We start from the raw sequence: 25,651 nt of genomic DNA, 5'->3' as shown, positions 1-25,651 counted from the left end.
CAGAAAGCACATGTCTGCGCTTTATATTCCAGGAAACTCCAGTCTGGCCCTTGGCCAGGGGACCTCTTTATAATGTCAAAGATAAAAGCCCTGGCCATGTCTGGCACCCTGCCCTCCCCTCCATTCTCTCGTAACCATCTCTTAAACCAAGCATGCATTACTGTTCACAGGGCCTTCCAGACAAAGGTCTGGTGGAGCTTCGTAAACATTACCAGATGAGGATCCGAGGTGCCCCACTGCCCAGGAAGAGAAAGAGGGGCAGAGAGGGGCAAGGCATTTCGCAGAGGGCATGCTGGAAATCATGGGGAGACCTGGAAATAGATGCTTGAGTATATGCCCTGAATACCCCTGCTCCCAAGGAGCTGCTCACTGAGCCTGGCCGGCAGACAGTCGCAAATCTCAGATCTGCCCCAAATACTACAGGGACAGATATAATCTGGGCATTGATGTCTGACAAGGTCCTTCTTCCATTTCAATGTCCAAAATGACATTTTGGATATACGAGGTGGCATAATCCTCTCTTCTCATACCCCTTGCCCCAGGGAATGCTATGATGCCAGCCATGGAGGGTTTAGAAATCATTAGCTCTTAATCAGGTTTTATTTTCTTTTTGAGTCATACTTTGGTCAAAAGTATATAGCCCAGCTGTTTTCCTTTAGCATTTTTTTTTCTAAGATTTTATTTATTTGAGAGAGAGAGCAGAGCGAGAGACAGCAAATGAGTGGGAGTGAGGAGCAGCAGACTGAGAGGGAGAAGCAGGCTCCCCGCTGAGCAGGGAACCCGACATGGGGCTCGATCCCAGGACCCCGGGATCATGACCTGAGCCGAAGGCAGACGCTTCACCGACTGAGCCACCCAGGCGCCCCTTCCTTTAACATTTCTGTTTTACAATCTGTTTAACTTTCTAGAATCTGCAAGAGTAAGATTCCAATATTAGTAAACGCTTATCATCAATTAGAATAGGCAAGGATTTTTCTTCTGGAAGTACGTGAATATGAAAATCCCTCCAGCTCCGTTCAAGAGTAGACAGAACTTCACCCAGAGAGCTCAGCATGGGGGTGGAACCTGTGTTTTGTCACCAATGGGCGCTGAACTGTTTGGGATATGCCCTTTTTTGTACAGCTCAGAGGCTTTCATTTGCTCTAGGGGGCTAGAGCGAGCTGACCTGCTCCCCCACCCTGCCAAGAACACACCCACCTGTCCCCCCATCCGCACAGGGAATGTGCTCTATGGGATCCCGAGGGCTCTGACTTCCCTTCACACTCAGACCTATTAGCTTCTGTAGCCTTGGTTCTCTGCCCTGCTGTCCGGGTGTGACGCAGTGGGTGTATTTTATGAACTCCTGGAGAACGTTCAAGAACACGGGGGCCCGGACCCCACCCAGGCAAAGGACAGCAGCAGCTCTGGGGGGCGGGCGGCTATCTGTGTCTTTCGCAAGCTCTCCAGGTCATGCCGACGCGCAGTCAGGAACAAGGACCAGAGGCCTGCCTCCCCCACCACTTCTAACGTCTGTGATCACACTGTCACTTTTTGTGTCAACACCCTGAAGATTTGTCACAAGCACTTAACAGTTTAGGCTTTTCTCCCCCGTCTCCTCAAAATACTTGCACCTTCCATGCTCTCTGCATTTGCGCAAATTAGTTTATTCATATAAGACACAAGAGGAGATCAAGTTCACGGCACTATGAGTAATACCGGGCCCTTGAGACTGTCTTCGGTCCAACACGCACCAATGCTTCCCCCACGCGCACCGGACTAGGCATCGGAACTGCAGAGACGTAGGTGAGATCAGCCTGGCCTCGAGGGGCTTACAGTCTAGTGGTGGAAAGAGACACTACACATATCATTTCTGGATGTTGCATGTGACGAGAGACAAGCCCTGGGGCTCTGGGAGGGAGCACAGAGCGGCATCCTTTCCTGGCCAGCCAAGGCTCCACAAAGTGTCCCAGGGAGGACGATGCTGGAGTCCCATCATGGAGGCTCTGGAAGACTCAGCCAAGAGTCGAAGAGCAGGAGGAGAGAGGGGCAGAAGATGGCAGCGGGATGGGACATGCGGGGCAGGGGTGGTGATGCGGAGGGTGGGTGGTGCACCTTGACCCTCTGTGGTCCTACCGGGTGTGCAGCTACTGCTGTTTGGACTTAGACACTTTTTTGGGGGGTGGGGGTGCCCACTGGGGACCTACTTCAGAATACACCCCAGAACTGAAAACAAAATGCTGAATCAAGCCATTGATAGAGGGACGGGGAAAGAAGCAAGGGTCTGGAGATGAGGTTGAAAGCAGGGTGGAGGCCTTGAGATGGGCTGAACTTGATCCCACGTGGGCAACGGAGACACGGAAGGATTTTAGGTAGAACTGGTGGTGTTCACATGTCTATGTGGAAATCCATGGAAAGTTGGAGGGACTGCAGGCAGGAAGAGTGAGGTGGATGTTTCAAGAGTCCAAACAAGAGGATGTGAACCCGGAGAAGGCAATGGCTTGGGGACAGGGATGGGAGGAAGAGCCCCTTTGAGAGAACTTGAGAAGGTACCAGCTCGGGAGGGACTCTGGAGCAGCCAAGCAGCCGACTCCCTGCCTGAGGGCATGACGAGGGCTGCAGGGAGTACAGGGTGTGGAGAGAAGCACTGAGGACACTTTCGGCCCCTGACTGTGAGCTACCTCCATCCCCAGTAGGGCTGCCCCCCCTCCCGGCCCCGTGAGCGGGAAATAAGAAACCAGAGCCAGCAGCCGAGCAAAGGTGAGAAGCACGGACTTGGAGGTCAGTGTCCTGGGGCGGCGGTTGGACCAGCTGCTGCTCAGTCCACGAGAGCGAGCCCCAGCGCTCGAGGAGCTAAGCAGGAGGAGGAGAGGAGGGCACAGGAGCTAGGGTGGGGGGATCCCCAGAGGGAGCCATGGCATGGGCCAAATGGAGGGGCATGGGGAGAGGATTTCGGGGAGGCTGCCAAACTTGGCAGCGGGCTCACCAGCATCCGAAGGGGACAGTCTCGGAGGCGATGATGGGAACGCCATCGGAGGAGAGAAGAGAAGAGAAAACAAGGAGACATGACATGCACAGATGACTCTTTTGAGGGCTTTCACAAATCAAAGTAAAAGGAAACAGTGGGTAGAAGCAAAAGCAGCTGTTTTTGAATCCCAGGAGAGAGCGTGTTCACGGTGCAGGGAAGGAGGCCGAGCCGAGGGAGAGGCCGAGCGGTGGCTCGAGGAGCAGGCTGGGGTCAGGGGCATGGGTGGCAATGACACTGGGCTCTGGCAAGGAGGTGCGTTTGCTCTGCAACAGGCAGGCGGGCACAGAGGGTGGAAAGTCGAGGGACAATGTGCCCACTGGGTTTACAATTTCTGTGCCTCCTGAAATTAGGAGGATGGAGCAGTAGTAAAAGCTGGAAATGCTGGAGGAGAAGAGGAAGTGGGCCACCCGAGGACACGCAGGACAACTCGGCAAGGTGGCAGGCCAGCCGAGGGGCAGGCCCGGAGCAGCCCCATCACGCACCTGCGGGACCTGGGATGCTCACCGGCACGGCTCCGCGTCAGGTGCTGAAACAGTGGCAGGAACCGCCAGGAAGCCTGCTCACACGTCTCGGTCTCATGACGCCCATGACAGATTTCAGAACGGCCTGCCCATCTCTCTGCCCCCACTTCCAATGCATTTTCGGTTTGGGTTTTGTAATGAAGCAGCTGCAGTTTTGATAATGAGGGCACAGTCATCACCAATCCCTGTCGAGTCGCTGCAAGGGCACCCGTCCACCTACTAGGGCAAGATCTGAGAACACGGACGGTAAAGGGCTGTTAAGCCTTCCCAGCAGGAAGCCAGGCTAGAGGATGGAATGAGGGGGTGTGTATGAAGTTCTCAGCACAGCAGCCAGCCCACAAGAACTGCTAAACACATGAGCTGTTGCGTCAGAGAAGGCGAGACCCAGAGCAGACAACACAAGGACATTCACAATAGAGAAGCAGTAATCTCTCAGGATAGCGTGAGAAGGCTTAGGAAAAACTATTCTAGTGCATTCTGGTGCTCCCTGAGCAAGGAAACAAGCAAGGAAGAGATGCATTTACCACTTGGAGGAATTGGTGAAAGAACAGCAGATAACAGAAAGAACAGAGATACTTGATTCTTAGGGTTTTTTTCCCTTTCCTTTCTCTCAAAATTACTCAAAAATAGGACAGAATGAACACGGCATTTTAGAAAAGGTCCCATGTTGAATTCCAGATGAATTATATCCCAGGGTCGTCAAAGAACTCTGCCAGGTGGCCATGAAACCACTGTTCTTTCTGCAGAACTGGGAGGAAGAGAGTGACAGCAGAAGCCCAGAGAGGTAGCTGACAGAGTCCCAAGAAAGCAGCAAAAACGGAAGTCTGCAGGATGGCAGCCTTTAGTCAGGAAACAAACTGCCCATCTCTGGCTCAAGCTTGTTGTGGCTTAAGAAGATAGAGTGTATCCACTAGAGATAGCATGGCAGCATCCAGAACAAATCTTGTCAATATGCACTCATTTTCTCATAAAGACTCCGGTTACCAACAGTGTACTGTAAACTTCGATGTCTGCTAAGGGGCGCCTGGGTGGCTCAGTTGTTAAGCATCTGCCTTCAGCTCAGGTCCTGATCTCGGGGTCCTCGGATCGAGCCCCATGTTGGGCTCCCTGCTCAGCGGGGAGTCTGCTTCTCCCTCTGCCTCTGTCCCTCTCCTGTTTGTTCTTTCTCTCACTCTCAAATATATAAATAAAATCTTTTTAAAAAATTCCCTAAGAGGTAGATCTTACCAGATCTTTTTGTGACAAGATCTTAAGTGTTCTCTTCATAAAAAAAAAAAATAGAGTAATAAAGAGTGTAGAAGAACACTTCTGGAAGTGATAGATTTATAGCACGGACGGTGCTGATGAATGCCAGGGTGTGTACGCACCTCCAAACTCATCGCGTTATGTACAATAAATACGTACAGCTCTTTGTAGGGCCGTTCCACCTCAATAAGGTGGTTTAAAAGACCGCAGTCTGGGGGCGCCTGGGTGGCGCAGTCGTTAAGCGTCTGCCTTCGGCTCAGGGCATGATCCCGGGGTTCTGGGATCGAGCCCCACGTCAGGTTCTTCCGCTGGGAGCCTGCTTCTTCCTCTCCCACTCCCCCTGCTTGTGTTTCCCTCTCTCGCTGGCTGTCTCTCTCTCTCTCTGTCAAATAAATAAAATCTTTAAAAAAAAATTAAAAAAAAAAAAAAGACTGCAGTCTGGTTAGGGTGGGAATGTGTGTATCAGTTCGGGGCTGACCAAACACCCAAGTGTATTTTAGGACTGACTGATGTCAACCCCGGACCACTGGAATCTGTCTCCTTGTGAGTTTCAGAGGGCTGGCCAGCTGCAGGGTGAACAAGCACACAGCTTACGAAAGGTTCATTATAAATAATTATTTTCACTGCTTTACTTCATTGTTGAGACTCAGTGAAATTGAATCATTTCAACAAGGTAGAAAGTAAAAACCATTTCAGTCCCTCCTCTACAGATGACAAGACCGAGCTGAGAAAGGGGATGGAACACCCTCAAGTTCAAGTAGCTAGAACGTGGGGGTGATGGACTCGAGCCCCTGGTTGTGTAATCCGAAAGCCACCGTGAATGCTCACCCACTAGGGGACGGGAGGAAGGAACCGATTTACTCTTCGCTGCTCCTCGGGGCTGAAGGCGGGCGCTCACGTAAGTTAGAAGAGGCAGTTTCTAGTTCAGGAGACTAACTTTGCAATCACAGCTGGCCGAGAGCGGACTGGTCTCCTCAAAGCGAGTGTACTCAGATCTCCACCAAATCGTCCGCATGGAGCAGGGACACCCACCTGGCAGGGCCCGGAGAGGAGGCTCCTGCCCTGGCTGGTGCAGCCTCTCTGCACCCCTACGAGATACACAGATACCCAGTCAGAGAATGGCAATAATATTTATGCTCTTGACCAGACCAGGAAGCTCACCAATCTAGGTACACCACCAAGCCCATGTTACTGAAGCCTGGGTTCACAAATGCTGGAAAGACGTGCCTCCTTGGAGGAGAAAGAAATGCTAGGAGCACGAATGTTCGAAGATGATAACTGGGATGATGCATCCTGTCTTTGCACGAGGTGGTTTACATGTGGGTCTGTAAGTGTTGGTGTGGGGAGCTGGGGTAGGTCCTGGTGGGAGCTGGGAACTGTTGGAGGAGAAACAAGAATATTCCTTCCTAAGGGCCCACTGTCTGAACTATTACAAAACTGCTTATGAACAAAAGTCATCTTCAAGCTTCGAGGAACACAGTTACTTGGAATAACCTATAGAGCTTAACTCGATGGCAGGCAAACACCAGTGTTTCTCGACTTACCCATTCACGCAACACAAATTTATTAAGTGCCATAATAGCTACGGAAGCACTGTGGAGCCACTAAAGACATGACAGAAAACAAGACTGGAAAGGTCATCCCTACTTTCTTAATGAGTAAGCCAAAGGCAACGACATGTAACACATTATCCTTGTTGTGCTGCAGCGGAGAGAAGGACCAGAAAACAACAGGGAGAGAGACACCTGCGTTCCACAGGGTGGTCAAGGACGGCTCTCTAAGGAGGCGATACAGAGCCAGGTCAAACACAAAGCTACAGGAAGACTATTCCAGGCAGAGGGAAGCCAAGTGCAAGGACCCCAGGGCAGGAAAGAGCCTGGCCGGTCCCAGCCACGAGACTGAGCCGAGGCTGGAAAGGTGAGAGGGAGCCAGGCCACGCAGGGCCCGTCAGCCGGGTCTGTGAAGCTGGATCTCCTCTCTCAAGTGAGCGGGACACTGCGGAAGAGGGTCCTTCCTCAAAACATCCTCTGGCTTCTCAGCAAAAAGGAAATTCCAGAGTATCAGGGGAGAAAGAGACCACTGAGGACACGTTTGCAGCAGCGTGGACCAGAGAGAATGGTGCTGGAGACTGACCTGCAGAATTAGAGCTGTTGCTGGAAGGAGAGAAAGAGAGACAATGGTCTGGTGTCTGTCATGAGCGCTTGCCTTAAGCTCATTCGGGCCAGCGTGCTGGTTGGCAAACACTGCTTTGGTCACCCAGGTCCTGCTGCCCCAAGCACTCGGCCCAGGTTGTCAACAACAAAACTCCCCGGACAGCTTCTGTATTAAGTGTAAGTCATCTTAAAGGGAGCCCATTCAGGGCTTGAAGTTGCTACAATAAGGCAAAAATGAATTTATAATTTTGGGTGATGGTTCTAAACCCATTTTCAAACACAGGTTGCAGGGGGATGGGGCAATGAAAGAGAGAACCAGGTTTGGAAAACTTGCAGTGAGGTGTCTGAGGCAACAATTCAATGACTTAAAATAAATAAACAAGTGTACTAGGGTACCCTTGGGTCCTGGTTCTCATTCAGCTCCACATCTGCTCGGCAACGGAATGAGGAAGTTAATTACTTTTCTATGACATGGATGTATTTTGCGAGACACCACATTGCACCAGTTAATAATGATCTACCTTCTGTTGACACAAAATGTTTAAATTAATAAAAATCTAAATGATACATCTCATAGCAAAGCATACTTAATTGAAAGGCTGGATGGCAGGAGTAGTAATTTTCCTGGGTAAAAATTATTGAGATGTGCTTATGGTAGCATGAAAAGCTCAATCAATACGGGGACTTATGTAGGCAAACTGTTTTCGGGAAGACGCACTTTATAGAAAGGGGAGGCTTCTCCAATCGCTAATACAGCAGCACGGAGATGGTCGGAGAAAGAAACTGAGTAGAGATCCAGTAATTGCCCATAATTGACAATAGTAGTGATTTTACATTTAAACTTGGCTGTTCAAGCTTTAGGGTCTGAAATGACAAATGCAGAAAGGGTATAAACAATCCTTTGAAGGTCTGCTATTAATATTAAAAATCCGTCTGCTCTCCACCGACGGCACCCTTGGTAACTAGATACAGAACCAACAGCATTATGGAAACAGTTGATTTTTCCCGAACGATATAGTGGTATTAGATCACCTCGGAAAAATCCAGATAACATCTAAAGTAGGCTCGCAGCACCAAGATCGAGGGGCACACTCTAAATAAACTTGACAGGAGTGTCTCACGAAGCCTTGAAACCAGTGAAAGGGAAGTCTGAAACCCAAGACACCTTGTCACAATTTTGCTCCTTTCCACTGATTTGGAGGCAAAGAACAAAAGAGTGCACCATCTTTCTTTCATTTTTAAACTACCCCCCTCACTTCTCTCTTTGCCACTTCATCTGGTTTAAAAAACAAAACAGAAACTGGGATGCCTGGGTGGCTCAGTCCGTTGAGTGTCCAACTCTTGATTTCAGCTCAGGTCAGGATCTCAGGGTAGTGAGATGAACCTCTTGACCCAATCAGCACTCAGCCGGGAATCTGCTTGAGATTCTCTCCCTCTCCCTCTGCCCTTCCCCTCACTGCTGGGGCCTGCCTGCGCTTTCTCTCTTAAAAAACAAAAAACAAAAAACAAAAAACCATAATACAAAATGAAACAGAACAAAATACTGGGATTGAAGTCAAGAAGTCAACTGGATTTCCTGCATAACTACTTGTTTCTTTTTGGGGTACTAATGCTAAAGGACCTGGGGAGGACGACTGCTTCTTTGTGACCATTCTGCACCCTGTACTTGGCTGTCCTTCTTGGGTAAACAGCCTTTATCCACCGAAGCCAAGAGAAGATGGTGACGCACAGATGGGCCTGATAAAGAAAGAATTTAGGCAAAAACCTAATGAGTGTAACCCCTTCCTCATTATTGTCCTTTTTTGGCTTGCTTTTCAGAGAGCTTCAGTTAACAGCTTCTTTTGTTTTTCTTTTAAAGATTGAATTTATTTATTTGAATGAGAGTGAGTGAGAGTGAGAGAAAGAGAGCGGGGGAAGGGGCAGAGGGAGACTCCCCTCTGAGCAGGGAGCCCGATGTGGGTGGGGGGGACTTGATCCCAGGACCCTGAGATCATGACCTGAGCCAAAGGCAGACGCTTCACTGACTGAGCCACCCAAGCAGCCCAGCAGGGTCTTCTTTCAGGTCTTTGAGTAACAGCAGGTGCTCAGCAAACGGCTGTGTGTTGTCTGTCATGGGAGTCGGCAGATGAAGGTGAAAATGGCCCAAACCCAGAGTGGGCGATTTTTTTTTTAATATAATTTTATAGGTAAAGTTTTGTGTGATTTTTATTTTTATTCACTTATTTTTAAAGATTTTTATTTTTAAGTAATCTCTGCACCCAACATGGGGCTCGAACTTAAAACTCTGAGATCAAGAGTCAGCCAGGCACCCCAAAATGCAAGATGTAAAAACCAAAACAACCCAAATATCTAACTTATCCAGGGACTTATCCAAGTCAAGGGATTCCCGACCTTGATGACTGGGAAGCTTCTGGGAAACTGGAGAGATTGGACAAGTGGGAAAGACTGTTCTTAGAAGATCCCCATGGAGAAAAATCCCACTATGTCTTAAAAAAATTTTTTTTTTCAGAAGGTTAGTACCAATCCAAAAGCCTACAGTTTAAGTGCATTTCTCCAAGCTTAGCACGGACCAAGCACCGCAGGTCACCCTGCCTGGGTCCTTCTCCCGCAGGCTGAAGGGTTCTGTGCCCTTTGTCTTTCCTTAGCGCTCTTAGCGTACTTTCTCTGCACATAGGAGACCTTCTCTTCGTCCCTTTTTAAGTTACGGGACTGCTGGGCCGTGTGAACTACAGCTTCAGAGAAAAGCCCATGAGGGACACTGCTTGGGGTCTTTGGCTGAGCTAAAAGGCAATGATATGAAATGAAAGCGGTGAGCATTCACAAGTTTTACTGTGATTTTAATAGACCTTATTCATAACAGGAAGCAGCTGTAAAAAGTAGATACTCATTGACAGGACGTCGAAGATGGGCCATTTTCCTCACCTTCTGAGGCTCTGTTCGTTCATCCTACTGAGGAATTTTCCCCATGCTGCATGCAGGCTAATTGTTTAGAAATAATTAACGTGTTTTTATTTCAGTTGTAGAAAACATAATTTATTAATTGGCTGCTACTTTGTGTGTTCCATTTTAAGAGGCATGAGAAATAAAGAAATTAGCATAAGAAGGTACTGAAAAAAATGCCAAGATTGACTAAATTCTGAAAAAGAGCAAGATGATTCTAAATTAAGGATAAGCAAATTTATTGCATGGCGGGGTTTAATGACAAATGGGAGGAAGTTGTTTTTATGGGCATTTAGCTGCAGCCTTCAAATTTTAATTTTGTAGACCGAAAAAGCATTATCAATGCCTTCGTAATCCCAGTCCCAATTTACATAGATGGAGGAGACCCACATCTCTCTTTACTTTTTAGAATTCCCAGGGTCTGGAAATGAATTGGTGGTAAAAGTTGCAAGGAAAGCAAGCAGAAGATATGCTGACATCTGCAAATGAAGCAGGCCCATATCCTCATTACCGAGAAGTACAGTCAGCTTGGAGAGCCAGCACACCCTCTCCCCAGCAATTAATACTCAGCACAATTGGTAAACATCCTAATCTTTAATTGAAGCTCCCTGAAACAGCCTGTGAGCAGATGAGTATGTGAAACAAGCCATTTGCTGGGTATTCATTGGACCCAATAACATCTCATTCGCCGTGGGGAAGGGAGGAAGGCTGCCATTGCAGACAGGCAAAAGCCGCTCTCAGAAAGCCCTGCTTCGGCCTATAATGGTGGGAGAACCACGCTAGTTTTCTGTCCTGTTTTCCAAATTTTTGATTCTGCTGCCTCGTGCAGTAGTTTCTGACTATTCTACTTTGCTGGCTGTTACTGGCCAAAAGCCCACCCTCACTGTTCCCACTGGCTTCCCATCACTTCCCTCCTCCGTGATGGGAATGCAGAGGCTGCCTGGCCTACCCCGCCCCTCGCCCCAGATCACTAGCCTCCCAGCCTGCATCCTGAGGAACACTGAACCACGCAGGCCATTCTCTGATTTGCTGTACTCTGTAGACCTCTGGGACATTTCATGGGGTGCATCCCCATTCTGAAATGGTCCCTCTGAACCTAATGCACTGAAAAGTCCTGCACAGCCATTACACCTCAGGTCCACGCCTCCTACGCAATGAAGTCTTGCCTGACGGACCAGGGAGATGTTCTTTCTCCTTTGCTCCCACTGCACTTGGAACCGGCTCACATTAAGACAGCTGCCACACTGAACGGAGCCGTGTGTCTGCGGTCCGTCTCCACGCTAGAACGCAAGCCACTTTCAGGAAGGTCTGATTCCCACAGTTGGGATACTGTAAGCCACTCACTAAATACTCGAGGAAGGAAGAAAGAAGAGGAAAAGGAGAGAAGAAAACACTCAAGCAGGCTTGCTAAAAGGCTGGAGACAAATGGTAATTGTAGATGAGTAAGAAGCCCAAAAAAGGAGACTTGAGTCTACTCAAGTTGTAAGCAACAGTCAGAAGCCTGATTTCCAGAAGGTTTATGCTCAGCCTCGGAACAGAACAGACTTGCTCCAAATCACAGTCCTCGCTGCGAGGTGTGAGTCCCGGCTCGCTGGACACCCCACAGTAGCTGCTGGGCTAGTCTCCTCTTACAAGACCAACCTACCCACACCCTCCCACGTGGGTAGTGGAAGCATTAACAAATGTTCGTCCAGCCTCTTGGACAGACATTATAATTAAAATGTGCTAAGTTATCCAGTGGCAAAAACCTATCTTAAAAAATACTTTTTCTGGTTTATTTCTGTAGTTCAGTTATCCAAAGGGCTTGAGACACTGGATAAAGACAACATTTCAAGAACTTCAAAATGAGGAATTAGCAAATGTAAGTGCTCTTTCCAGAAAAATCATCAAAGGGGGAACTTCTAGATCAATTTATCCTTTTACCTTTATCTTTTCCCTTTGCCTCCACACCAAGGGCCAGCACCCACACATCAAAAGGGCACTGCCCCAGACTTAGGAGACTGGATTACCTGTCCTGATTCTCCAGTGTCACTCCTCCTCTCTGTAAAATGACAGTATCGACGAACCAGAGGCCTAAGGTCTCTTCCAGTTATTTGAATCAAACTGCCGCCTTCCGATCCACCTCTTGGGCGCTGCCATATTGGTTTACGGGTGTAAGTAAAAAGTATGCACTCTCGTTTCCACCTTTTAGGCTCCGAAGGTAGGAAGGGCCCACTCTGACCATCTTTTCAGCAGGATTTGGGGAGAGAGTGCAGAGACATGCACACGCTCAACCTGCCATATTTACCTGGAGCCCAATGGCTACTTTTCAGAGTGGGGGGGCATAGGTCAGTGGAACCACACTGGGTGGGGCACTGTCCCCAATCCACTATGCTCGCCAACGACACCAAGTTCCCAGTTTGAAGCCTCCAAGGGGGCAGGGTCACTGCAGGTGGCTGTCTCTGCCTAGGAAATCGCGACCCCAAATAGTTATCATGAGAGTCACTGCTTATTGCTTCCTCCCATCTTTCAGCAGTGAGGTGTTCATGGATGGGCGTGTGGCAGAGCCGCAGGATTCCAAAGTTCTAGGAAGTTAAGCACGTCATATCTTAGGGGCTTAGAGCAGGCACTGGAGACCAAAGGCATCAGCCTTCAAGGTCACTATTGAGCCCAGCAAACAGATGAGGGGGAAAATCTGTTTTGCAAGTAAAATAAATAAAAGCTATTTTTGGGTGGCAGCATGTGCTCTCAATTTCTACACAGAGTGAGATAATTAAAGGGACTAGAATACTCCATCTCCTGATTTGTGGGCCATCCGTCCTGTGGTCGCTGCAGGGCCAGCTATGGTTTTAGGCAGAGCCCTCTGCCGCCACTCCCCCTGCAGAGTGAGCAGGTGTGTACCCACCTTGGAGCCCTGATGCTGTTGGGACCATTAGGAGGCCTGTTTTCAGGCTGAGGGCCCAGGAAGTGTGGGTGCACTCTGCTGCACTAGAACGAGTAGGGAATGAGCGCAAGGGAAGCCTTATCCAACAAAGTCGAAGACAGGGAAATTCACCAATGTCAAACGGTCAGTAAACACCACCACCGAGATGGTCAGCCTTGAGAGCATGTGCTCTCTCCGCTGTATGAGCTGCCATGTAACCCACCACCTAGTGTCACCGATGTTACAAGCACAGGCTTGAGGGCTAGAACCCAACTCCTCCTCTATCTAATTCTGCACACTCTATAATATCCTACTGCCTTAAGTAAGATATTGATTCAACAAATGGGACTGGGAAAATAGGACATCCATATGCAAAAAATGAAGCCTGTACAAAAATTACCTCAAAATGGACCAAAGACCTAAATGCAAAACCTAAAACTACAAAACATCTAATAGAAAACATCGGAGAAAAATCTTTATTCTCTTCGATTAGGCAAAGATTTCTTAGATATGGCTTCAAAAGACTGATCCATAAAAAAAAATACTAAAAAGTGGACTATGTCAAAATTTAAAACTTCTGCTCTTCAAAAGACTCTGTTAAGAGAATGAAAAGATAAGCCACAGACAGAAAGAGTAATTTATGAAGCACACATCTGATAAAAACAAAAACAAAAACTTATGTAAAGAATAAGGAACTCTGGGGCGCCTGGGTGACTCGGTGGGTTAAGCGTCTGACTCCTGATTTCAGCTTAGGTCATGATCTCAGGGTCGTGAGATCGAGCCCAGTGTTGGCTCCACACTCAGCAGGGAATCTGCTTGAGACTCTCTCTCTGTCCCTTCCACTGCTCACTCATGTTCTCTCTCTAAAATAAATAAATCTTTAAAAAAATAATCAAAAAGAACTCTAGACTTTAGAAAGATGGTACAGTAACAGGACCTGAAAGTCACCCGTCCACAGATACACCTAGAGAACACCCACAGCAGCACTGAGTACATAACTGAGTGACCCGAAGACGGGCAGGACAGACTCTCCACCGTTCAATGTAGAGAAGAGGCCAGGAAAAGAGTAAGAAAGGCGGAGACACGGTTGGGAGCAAAACAGAACCAGGAGACTGTTCACAAGAGGGAGGGACCCGTGGTCACAGAGAGGGAAGAGGTGCAGACCCTCACACAAGCCACCCCAGGCACAGGGCACCCGCATGGGGAAGATGAATCCCCATAACATTTGGCTTTGAAACCCGGGCGGGCCTAACATCCAGAGTTCTCAGAATCAGTGGGGCTTACCACCTGGGACTCTAAAAATCAGTGGGCGTAGCTCTGGGAGAGCTGGGGGGACAACAGAGGACTGAGTCCCTGCCCTTAAAGAGAGAGCACAAACAGCCCAGCCGAGATACAGCACAGAAGCAGCAGTTTGGAAAATGCCTGGGGTATACAGGAAGGAGACTGGAGGTTTATTTACTAATCTCAGAGCTCGTGCTGCAGGGGGCAGGGATCTTTGGGAGACTTCTCCAACAGCAGAAGAGCTGGTGCCATTTCCCTCCCCTGCCCCCCAGCCTAGATACACGGACACCTGCAGAAACCAGCGCGGCACCAACACTTCACTAGCTCGCCAACAGCACACCCTGCCCCTGCGTGCTTCTGCACATCCACCCCTCCGACCCAGAAGGGCTCAGCCGCAGTTGCCCCAGGCTGCTGGAGGTCCCCTCGCAGCACGCGCGACATGCTGCCGACACCCCTGAGATGCCGGGTTCTGCAGGGAGAAGGTACAAAACAACCATAAAACAAGCAACTAAATGACAATAAGTGCTTACCTGTCAGTAATTACTGTGAATGTAAATGGACTCAATGGTCCAATCAAAGACATGCGGTAACAGAATGGATAAAAAAAAGGAAGACCCGTCTATATGTTGCCTACAAGAGATTCATTTCGTACCTCAAGACACATGCAGATTCAAAGTGAAGGAATGCATTTAGCACGCAATTGGAACTGAAAAGAAAGCCAGGATAGCAATACTTCTATCAGACAAAACAGACTTTAAAACAAAGACTATAACAAGAGACAAAGAAGGACACTATATAAACAGAAAGGGAATAACCCAGCAAAAAGAGATAACAATTGTAAATATTTATGCACCCAACATGGGAGCTCCCCAATACATAAAGCAGTTAATAACAAACATGAAGAAAATAATGGTTAGTAATACAATAATGGGGGGGGTACTGTAACATCCCATTTACATCAACAGATAAATCATCCAAACAGAAAATCAACAAGGAAACAGTGGCTTTGAAGGACACATCAGACCACATGCATTTAACAGATATATTCCGAACATTCTATCCTAAAACAGCAGAAAACACATTCTTTTCAAGTGCACATGGAACATTCTCCAGAACAGATCACATGTTAGGCCACAAAACAAGTCTCCACAAATTCAAAAAGGCTGAAGTCATGCCATGCGTCTTCCCTAACCACAACGCTATGAAGTTAGAAATCAACCACAACGAACCGTCTGGAGAGAGAATACATGGAGGTTAAATAACACGCTGTTAAACAATGAACGGGTCAACTAAGAAATCAAAGAGAAAATAAAAAATACATGGAGACAGATGAAAACGAAACCCAAGGTCAAAACTCTTGGGGGTGCAGCAAAAGCTGTTGCGGGAGGGAAGTTTATAGCAATACAGGCCTACCTTAAGAAGCAAGAACAAGCTTCAATAGACAACCTAACCTTATACCCCCGCCATCTGTCCCCTGAGCTGGAGCTTCTCGTAGACCACAAGCTAGAAGACAAGCATTTTTGTGCAAGAACTGGAACGGCTGTGGGAGAGAATGCCTGTCACCACAAACTGTGGAGCCACCCTCTTCTTGCCCTGGGGTGGGCTTCTGAGCACATCGGGGCCCCTGAAACAGCCTGCGAGCACAGCTGCCTGCTCTCTGGGGAGAAGCATGTTCCAAGGAGACACAATAGCTACATTGTCTATTTCGCGGGCCAACTTTGTAGACCGTGGTACCAAGCCCAGGAGCCTCTCCCATTTCATGGTGACACTGCAGATGGGATTGTGTGGTCAGGAAGTCCATAAACTTCTTTCCTCGCTAGAGCGTTCATGACAAGCCGGCACTGCGCTTGCTCCAGGGAAACCCTTTCTTCTGTTGTTGGGGAAGCAAGGCAGAGATAACACACGCTAACACTGGGCTTGGACCCCTTAAAATCTGTCTCCGTCTGTTCATCTCTATCTCTCTCTCTCTCTCTCACACACACACACACACACACACACACACCGATCTTCACTCCCCTGCCAAATCTGCCTGTAGATAATGTGATCCCGTTACGATGAGAGCATTAGACACAGGGCGCACACTCCACTGAGGCTGTTAAAACCTGTAATATGAACAACTCGTAGCTGGCTGAGCTCATCGGCCTGCCACGAGGCATTTCTGCTTACAATTAATTTACAAAATGGAAGAAGGCAGCAGAAAAAAACCTTGGTTTACTAAAATGACTTTTAAGTAATTGCTCGCATTTTAAATAGACTCAAGTTACCGTCAACTTCTTCTTGGGCAGAGAACTCTCATTTCCTGCGACTACAGCTTTAATTCTAACACTGCCTTGATTCCTTCTTCGGAGAATCACCGTTTCTTCCTTGGCTGCCTGGTACCAGAGTTTAACCTAATAGCCCCGATGAGGTTCAGCGGATGCAGGAACCGAGCACAGCACCCCTGGAAGGCGCTCCCCGTGTAGGATGCTGGGCCACTTCCAGGCTCCATAATGCACACAGGTGTCAGGGAGGGCCTCAGAAGGGACCAAGGAGAGGAAATCCCATGCTACACAAGAGGATCTTCAAACACGGGCTGAAATAATTACGAAGGATGATAACTAACAGGACTTCATTTCTACGGAAGAGAAGAGGAAGTGGACTTAACACCGTAGGATCAGGAAGGAGAAGCTTATTAGGGCTTCCCCTCCCCCACCCCCCACTCCCAGAGCCACTGAACTATTTTCAGAAGGGGTACGTTTTCAGAATGACTCTGCTCCAGTCTCTCTCCGCAGAAGGCCCTGGGATAAAGGATCGAGATCCCTTCTCGGGGATCTCAGAGAGGCTGCTACGGGGTAAAAGGTGCACACATGCTTGGAAGCCCTCAGGAGAATCAGACGGTTTATCCTCACGTCTTCCTTTCCCTCCAAAGCCTTGACTTCTCACCTGCCTGTGTGAGAAGCAAACTGCAGATGTCCAATCAAGATGCTGCAAGGTCAGCCTTTGAGGTTTCCCCTTTACCCCAAACCCCACAGCAACGGTGAGTAAAAGAAAAAAGCTTTACTAATTCAAAAACAGGAAAAGATGTCTCCCTGGATCAAAAATAGAGCAGAAATGCAAAGCAAGGGGCGCCTGGGTGGTGCAGTCGTTAAGCGTCTGCCTTCGGCTCAGGGCGTGATCCCGGCGTTCTGGGATCGAGCCCCACATCAGGCTCCTCCGCTGGGAGCCTGCTTCTTCCTCTCCCACTTCCCCTGCCTGTGTTCCCTCTCTCACTGGCTGTCTCTCTGTCAAATAAATAAATAAAATCTTAAAAAAAAAAAAAAGAGTGTGAAGTTTATCCTGAAGATTAAAGCCAATGGCAAATGTTTTCCAAAATTCTGAGCAAAGCAACGACATGGGAACCCTGGTAGCTCAGCAAACTTACTGTTGGTGTGCAGGATGGACGACTGAGAGGGCGTGGAGGGCCAGGGGACCAATTCGGGGCTTTTTAATAATCCAGGAGTGGGGTGAGGCAACGGCGTTGTTAGTAAGCTAACAGACACCGTGTTTTAGAAGAAGGACCACAGGTAACAGGCCTTAGGAAAGAGAAAGTGACGGCCAGGAAATACAGCTTTTCTTCCAACAAACAGGCGGGACCCGAGGAAGCACGCTATACACCACCCACAACCTTACGGAAACAACCCATTCCCATTGGTCCATCATTCTGCTTCTGTGGCCTAGGATTCTGACCTGGGCGCACCACGGAGAAGCCAAATCGTTCCGAAAGCTCCCTGAGAAGGTTAAGTTCTATTCCTTCTAGTAATTAAGCTGCTGCTGGTTAGAAATGATGCCTAACTCCACACATGCAAATGACAGCCGCTCTGAAAGGCCTCCGGCCTCCCTGAAACAGGACAGCACGTGAGTGCAGCCACGCGCGGATGTGGGTGCAGTAATAAATACCCCCGACACGGAAACCTGTTGAGATGAATTTCTCAGGGTCCAAGAAAAGCAGAAACATCATCTTGAAAACTCTAAGCCTAGGAACTGAGGTAAATTTAATTTTGACGAAGAAGCTCTGGGTTCATAATCTCTGGGGGACGTGCTAAGCAGGAGTCACCTGTGTCTTGGTTTTTCAAAGCAAATCAGCAATACAGAGATTTCAGGAGGGACGTTTACATCACTAAACAGAACAAAGTTCTCAGAGAAACAGAAACTGGGAAATATAACTGGTGAGCTAACTGAAATCACATTTATACTCTCATCTCAACACACACCCCATTCACTTCCCCTAGGAAACATGTCAGAGAAACGGGAGGTTAACAGAGCTGGCAGGGGCTTGAAGAGCATCCGATGTAATTCCATTGTGTTATATACCGTGCTTGTCTTTCTCTGTCTGACTTATTTCAATCAGCATAACGCCCCCAAGGTCCATCCATGTTCTTGCAAATGGCCAGATTCCCTTGTTCCCAATGGCTGAATCATCTTCCAGTGCGTATATACCACATTTTCCACATTTTCTTGAATCATTCATCTACGGATGGACACTTAAGCTGTTTCCATGTCTTGGTTATTGTAAACAATGCTGCAATGAACATGTGAGTACGTGTATCTTTTCTAGTTAGTGTTTTCATTTTCTTTAGATAAATACCCAGGAGCGAAATTGCTGGTACATTTGGTTGTTCTATTTTTAATTTTTTGAGGACCCTCTAAGCTGCTGTGACTGTGCCAGTTTGCATCCCCATCCACCCCTTTCTCCACAACCTCACCAACACTTGTTTATTTCTTGTCTTTCTGCTTCTGGCCATTCTGAGAGTTGTGAAGAGATACAGATGGCCAACAGGTACGTGAAAGGATGCTCAACGGAGTGACCACTGGGGAAATGCAGATCAAAACCACAGTGAGATATGCATCCCTTGTATGACAGATGATGAAATAAATCAGAGAGGCTGAATGACTTGCCCGAGGCTGCTCAGTCTGTCAGGCACAGAATGGACTAGAATCCAGTGGAAGAATCATCCAGTACTTTTTCCACATTACCATTTGGCCCACCTCTAACACAACATTTGTGACAGTTAATGTTATGTGTCGATTCGACTGAGCCAGAGGGTGCCCGGGTATTTGGTTAGATATTATTCTGGGTATGTGTGTGAGGCTGCTTTTGGATAACATTCACATCTGAATCAGCAGATTGCCCTCCCCAGTGTGGGTGGGTCTCACCCAATCACTTGAAGGCCTGAAGGGCACAAAGTCTGACCCTACCACAAGGAAGAAGGAACTCCTCCTGCCAACTGACTTTGAGCTGGGACATTGTTCTTTTCCTCCTGCCTTTGGACTCAAATGGAAGCCTGGCTCTTCCTGGGTCAGACTGGATTTCACCAGGGGTCCCCCACTTACCAACTGCAGGTCTGAGGACTTCTCAGCCTCTACAATCACACGAGTCAAATCCTTATAATAAATATCCCCCCACTACTCCTTTACACACACACACACACACACACACACACACACACACACACACACCCTGTTGTGCTCTTTCTCTAGAAAACCCTAATACAATATTAAATTTTTAGCTCAAAAGAGGAAAGAAAATGGTCTCAATGAACATGGTGGACACTGTCGATCAGCTACGCAAAAGCCATTCACAGCCTTCCTCTCCCTTGTCTTCCTCTAGTTTAAAGGCTGAAAACCTAAAATGTAGTTTCCTCCCCTCTTTTACAGCTAACAGGGGTCATACGACAGAGCTCTGAACAATCACGTGTAGGTGGAAATCCCTACGAGCTCTGCCCTTTGTTCTTGCCTTTTATCACCCTTCTTCTTCGCGTCTAGAGCTAGGACGCACTAACGGAGGGTTGAGGGCGCCAGTTATCCTGGGACCATTTTAGTTGGGTTACCTGTTATTTGAGGCTCAGTCTTTCCCTAATAGATAATTCTACCCTGATTTCAAGTATATCAAAAAACCCAAAAGTGAACATGACCCCGATTTTAATAAAATACAAGCACCTATCCGAGAAATCTTTTGTGGTTCTACAATACAGATGGCGTGTAAGAGGCACTAAATCCGAGACCTCCCCTTCAAGGAGGCTGGCAGGAAGACCGCTGCTTCTTGCCATTGCAGACGACAGTCTAGGGAGAAATCCCAGGGGATCCCCTATAATTCTGGCACTCGTGGCTGTCGCAAAAGGTTAACGCTCAAGTGGACTGAATCTTGGGCAGATATTAGCGGTGGATCCGACTTTTCCCATTTAGCGCCTTTCTTTCTTTTTCATTAAAAACTAATCGTGTTCACGGATTCCTGCCTTGTTAGAATGAGCACAAGGTGCCTGAGCTCCTGCAGTGAAAACGGCAGCCTCCCTCCGCCGGAGCCAGTGCCAGAGACTGCAGGCGGCTCTAGGGTGGAGCGGAACGAGCACGCGATTCAGTCACAAGATCTAAGTGTGAGCCTTGGTTCTGCCACATTTTCTTCACCCTCTCCCACAAGCACACCTCTGGACCTTTCTGAGTTGCAGTTCCAAATTCACAATTATTGAGTTAAATGACATAGTGATTACAAAAGAATTCCCACAAATGCTAAACACTCTGCAAAAGTAAGATTGACTCAGATGCCTCGACTGTGCGCAAGGCCAAAGTCAACAGGTTCAACGTGAGGAAAGCACACGAATAACAGGAGAAAAGTTCATTCATTCTCCTTTTTTTCCTGAACCTAAGTTCATTCATTGTCTTCATGGCATTGACTTGGGCTCTTCTTCCTTTCTCAGAGACTTCAAGTTGCTAGAGATAAGTGATCTCTCTCTGCTATAAGTGTTACAGCAAAAAGTCTTACAGAACAAATTGCAAGGAATTAAAAAACTAGGAATGACGCAGTACATTTGCTGAACAGCCATCATGCAACCTAAGCCTCCTGCTGAAGTCTCGAGCAGTGCCCCGGTCTTCAATGTCCCTTTCATTACACGTTTAATGCCTATATTGCCTCTAGAATCACTGCTCCGTGGGATCCCTACCTGAGATTAAACCTCTCACTGCCTCTTGGGTGATACAAGTTCACGGAGATAGCACACAGGCCTCGTGCTGCACTGTTTCTATCTAACTAAGTCTCCACACTGCACTGAGAGGCATTTCCTTGTGGATTAATGAAAGAAAAGCAGGGTCCGCTCAGAGGTCACAGGCATCGTGCCTGGGAGATGCTCCAAGCTGCTTCCACCCCACATACCTTGTCTTGGGTTTGGCATCGGAAACAGTCACATTCGAAACAGTACTGGTCCCTCAGCTGCTTCCGGCGCTCCTCACTGGTCATCAGCATATCCAGGTAGCAGATGGTGAGCTGGGGGGTGGGGGGCACAGAGGAGAGGGTTACGGGGCTGCAGTGCTTATCGTCTTTAACACATGCTTACTATCATTGCTGAGTATTTAAGCAAAACACGTTTCTGTGACACACCAAAAAGCGCAAAAAGGAAAGATACTACTTACGGTCTCTCCACGCAAATAATCACATGTAAAATGTTAATGCATTACCTTCCGGTCTTTGTTGTGTGGTGGGCCGTACATTATATACTTATTTTAAAGACTTGGACTCCTGACCTCTATACACTTTTACGCCTCGCCTTTTATTCACCAGACAAGAGAACGTTAAGAGCTGGCGTGCGTGGGGTAAGACTAGGGTTGGGTAGTAAAAGCCATAACCGCTCGCAGTCAGAGGCCAGGCAGATTCCGGCCCCCAGAGGGGCGGCAGACGACGCACCCAGGTGCTCTTAAATCCTAATCAGTCCTGCAGCCTCATGGAATTGAGGTCAACCAAATTTGGTGGCTTTGAAGTTAGGAGACTATTTTACTTGTGACTAGGTCGATTTAAAGAAAAAAAAAAAAAGGAATAATTTCCAAGTAGGGAGAACGAATGTCAGAATGTGATCCTAGATGGAAGCTCTGAAGCTGGCTTTCTTGGGCCCTTTCAAACAGTAATTATCTTTCTCGGATGGTGAAAGGTGAGGGTTCCCTGTCGCCATCAAGTTCCACCTGGAGTCACAGGTCTTTAGGTAACATTGTGATGTTCGCACATCCCCCACTCGACCAGACCTACGTGCACTGAAAGGCCAATTCAACATATACAGGATGGCGCTTCTGATCCCTCCCAGTCTGTTCCAGCCCCGCTGAAGCCATCCCAGTCTCAGCGGACAGCAATGTATCTTCCATGTCCTTCAAGCAGAAACCTCAAAGTCATCCTTGACTTCTCCCTCCCTTTCACACTCTCACCCAATCCACCAGGAAATTCTGTGTGCTCAACCTTAAAAATATATCCAGAATCACCCACTTTCTACCTCTCCCAATGTGACCGTCCTCGTCTGAGTCCTTCCTCTCTTGCCCACAAAGCGAGCAAGTCTCATAGCCTGTCTTCCTGCTTCCCCTGACCCCCCTGCACTCCGCCCTCTAGCCGGTGATTCTCACTGATTCTCTTCAAACCTAAGACAGATTGTAAGACAGATCAGCTCTTCCCTGTGCTCAAAATGCTCCAACAGCCCCCCTTTTGCTTACGGACCAAGTCCTGACAAGGGATCCCACAGCACAACTCAGTGCGCAGTTCCAGGGCCTGTGTCACCAGTCCCTGGTAATGTCAGGAAACAAATGCAAAGGAACGTGTAGAAACTTCTACAGGAATCTGGTAAGAAACTTTATGTGACTCTAATAAAACATTGGGCTTTTAGCTCCTATATTTTTAAAATTTCATTTTTCTAGTAATTTATTTTCATGAAATTTTACAAAAATACTAGTCAGCAATGGATAAGGACTAATAATAATAATAATAATAATAATAATAACAACAACCAGCCCAGTTCCCTCTCTAAGCACCACCTCCCCACCAGCCCTCACTCCTTCTGTCCCCATGCACCCCACACCCCCACACCCGACGACCACATTGGCTATTTCCCTTTTGCTGCCCCCAGAATCCACAACAGGACCCCCTCACCTGTGCTAGGTTTCAGTCAGTCCCGCTTCCTCACTGAGGTCCAACCTGAAACCCCTGCTTAAAATAAACAAACTGACCCCCACGCTGACTGGGGCCCCTTGTCCCCTCACACTTTTCTACTTTTCTCTTCTCGGTAACAGATGTCCGCTTGTCACATACTGTGTTCAGTACTTCTGTATTTGCTTTTACATGTAGAAAGTAATCCAGGGGGTGTCTGGGGGGGCTGGAAGTGGAGGCGCTGCAGGACAGGAAGAGGCAGGACCATCCACAGCAGGAGGTGACAAAAGCTCCCTAAAGGAAAAATTCCCGGGTGTTTTTTCTTAGACTTCAAAGAAAGCATCCCATGTCTATAAAGCGCGATCTGGAAAGCATGGCAGGGCAGAGAAGGCCATCCTCTTTGACAGAAAACATAACTTTGGGCGGGCCTCAGTAGAAAAGGGGCCTGGTCAGCCAGCCAGAGCTGTCCCACCCCCCATGGCCATCCCGGTCTGGCTGGGTGGCTCTCTCTAGACCCTTCCCGCGTTAGGCAACTACATCGCGCTGCTCTGAAACACAGAAGTTAAGAGTACGTGGCCTCAACAAGTGTAAACAACGGTGTTACTGAACATCTTCTACGTGCCAGGCACTCACGGAGCGAGGCAGCACGAGACAGTGAAAATCAGCAAAGGCCCGGGATTTGCACCCACATCCCTTGATTCAAGCCGGATAATCTTTTTACAATACGGCTGCTTCTCATCCTTCTGGGGGCTGAATGGACACTGGCTTCTTGAGGGGCTGCGCCGACATCAACCCTAAAATGCGTAAGCTCGCATGACGCAGTGTTCAATGACAACTGGGCTCCTTCGGATTTAAGTCTCTAAGTCCTTTTTTTGCTTTGTGATCTGAAGCCAGGGCTGCCTGGGAGATGCCTGATACAGGCACGTTCCTCTTGCTTACAGACAACACTACGTTCCATATTCCGAATAACCAATTTCGAAGCACGCTTTTGAAACCGCCTGTCAGTAAGTCTGGGGCAGCATATGCATTCATCTGGTCTCACCAGGCTGGAGGGCCCTGTGTTTCTTACGTGATGTGATGGTACAATGAACTGAACTCCATGCTCCCTCTTGGGTTGGCTCTGGGACTCTCCTTCCTAATCCAGCCCAATGGCTCTTAGTCATCAGGCCCTGCCATCAGATCAGATCAACTGGCAGTAGTTACTGGGGAGCACGATGTGCCCGGTGTGAAGCCAACAAATCTAGGGCCAGAGAAGGAAGTTTGGCTACCCCAAGACTTAATTACAAGGGCGAAAACTCATGAGTGATCACGCCAGGCAGTGAATGGGCAACAGACTAGTTATTCCATTTAACCCCACTAAATAGACCCTGACAGCCTCCGTCACTCCCCTGTAACTGCCTGTGACCGCGACCTGGACTGGGCTATAGCTTTCTAACGGGCCTCCCTACGGCCTGTGGTCTAGCTCTCGTCTTCGAAACTACTCTCAGAGATCTTCCTAAAACCCCAATCTGATCACATCATTTCCCTACATGAAGCTTTTTGGTGGCTTCTCACATCCAAGTTCACAAAATACACCGGGTCAAAACTGAAGGTCTCAATGGCAACATGTTTTTATTCATATTTTCGGGGGGGGGGGAGCACCATAGGTTACTAACGGGCAATGACAGTGAAATCATTTTATCAGCCAAAGATAAAAAACCTTTCCTGAAGACTCACTGGTTCACCACTTTTCAGGAAGAATCTGCTCACTGCACGTAGGGCTCACGTAGCAGGAACGTACACGTGAAACTCTGCCACTAATCAGCGGATGCTTTAATGGCATAGAACAAACTCGTATTAACATATTAATGCCACTGACCATTGCTTTGCCATTTCAGAGCAGCTTTTACGGGAAATGTGGTAAATCACTTACAACATTAGAGTAATATCATAAAAGATATTTGCTGGATGTTGGATATATTGCTTACTTGAAAATTTCAAGGCAAAGGAACCCCTTTTCCAAGAAGCCCATCTTTTCATTATGTACAACAGAGTGGGTAAGGAGGCCAAATTAAAATTAGACTTGGTTTTCATTTCTGGAATCACACTGTCACAATTATAAATTTTTCTGCAGATACTGGCTCTGAACTGAAAACAAGACTGCAAATCTCACTTCTTTTTAAAATCACACCTGAGTGTTAGTCTTTCTCTTCTCGTTGTCACACCCTTGTACTTGGTCATTAGCAAACCCTGCTATTTCTAGCTTCTAAACATTCTATTCTTCAGATCACCCACCGTGAGCCGCCACCTGAATGCCTCCTGACTTCAGGGTGCCATTGCCACCTCTTGCTTGGGTTACTGCATCAGCCTGACCCTCACTGGCCCAACCTTGCTTACACATGGAAAATCTGATCACACAGTTCCTCTGCTTCAGTGGGGCCCCACTGCCTGTCCCCAAGCGCTTCACGAGTACCTACTAAGTGTCCTATAGACCAGACACTGTTAGGAGTTCCTTACTAAGGCCCCCATGGGTTCCTACAATCACGTCTGCATATCCCCTCATCGGCTGGTCACATTCAAAGTCTTCAGTCTCCTGATAAAAACGCTTCCTTGAACTCCCCATTCTGTCCCTTGTCTCTGTGTCTTTGTCTAGAACACCTTCCCCTGTCTCAGCCAACCTGAATTCTGTGGCTCCTTCAAGAGTCTAAATCACTGGGG

The 25,651-nt window shown here is 47.9% G+C and overlaps 1 protein-coding gene across 2 annotated transcripts in view; it reads right to left on the bottom strand.

Annotated features, from left to right (window-relative positions):
- The window catches only part of SMYD3 (SET and MYND domain containing 3), a 691,979-nt gene that overhangs the window by 118,447 nt on the left and 547,881 nt on the right, over positions 1 to 25,651 (bottom strand). For both annotated transcript variants that reach the window (XM_045796289.2, XM_045796297.2), the window contains exon 8: positions 21,209 to 21,319. In XM_045796289.2, coding sequence (XP_045652245.1) covers positions 21,209 to 21,319 — 111 coding nt within the window. The remainder of the gene's footprint in view (positions 1 to 21,208; positions 21,320 to 25,651) is intronic.

Source organism: Ursus americanus, chromosome 2 (genome assembly GCF_024610735.1).
Source record: "Ursus americanus isolate L20-20 chromosome 2, mUrsAme1.1.p, whole genome shotgun sequence".
NCBI classification, from domain to species: domain Eukaryota; kingdom Metazoa; phylum Chordata; class Mammalia; order Carnivora; family Ursidae; genus Ursus; species Ursus americanus.
The sequence above is the reverse complement of the archived record's forward strand: the minus strand, read 5'-3'. Positions and strand labels throughout refer to the sequence as shown.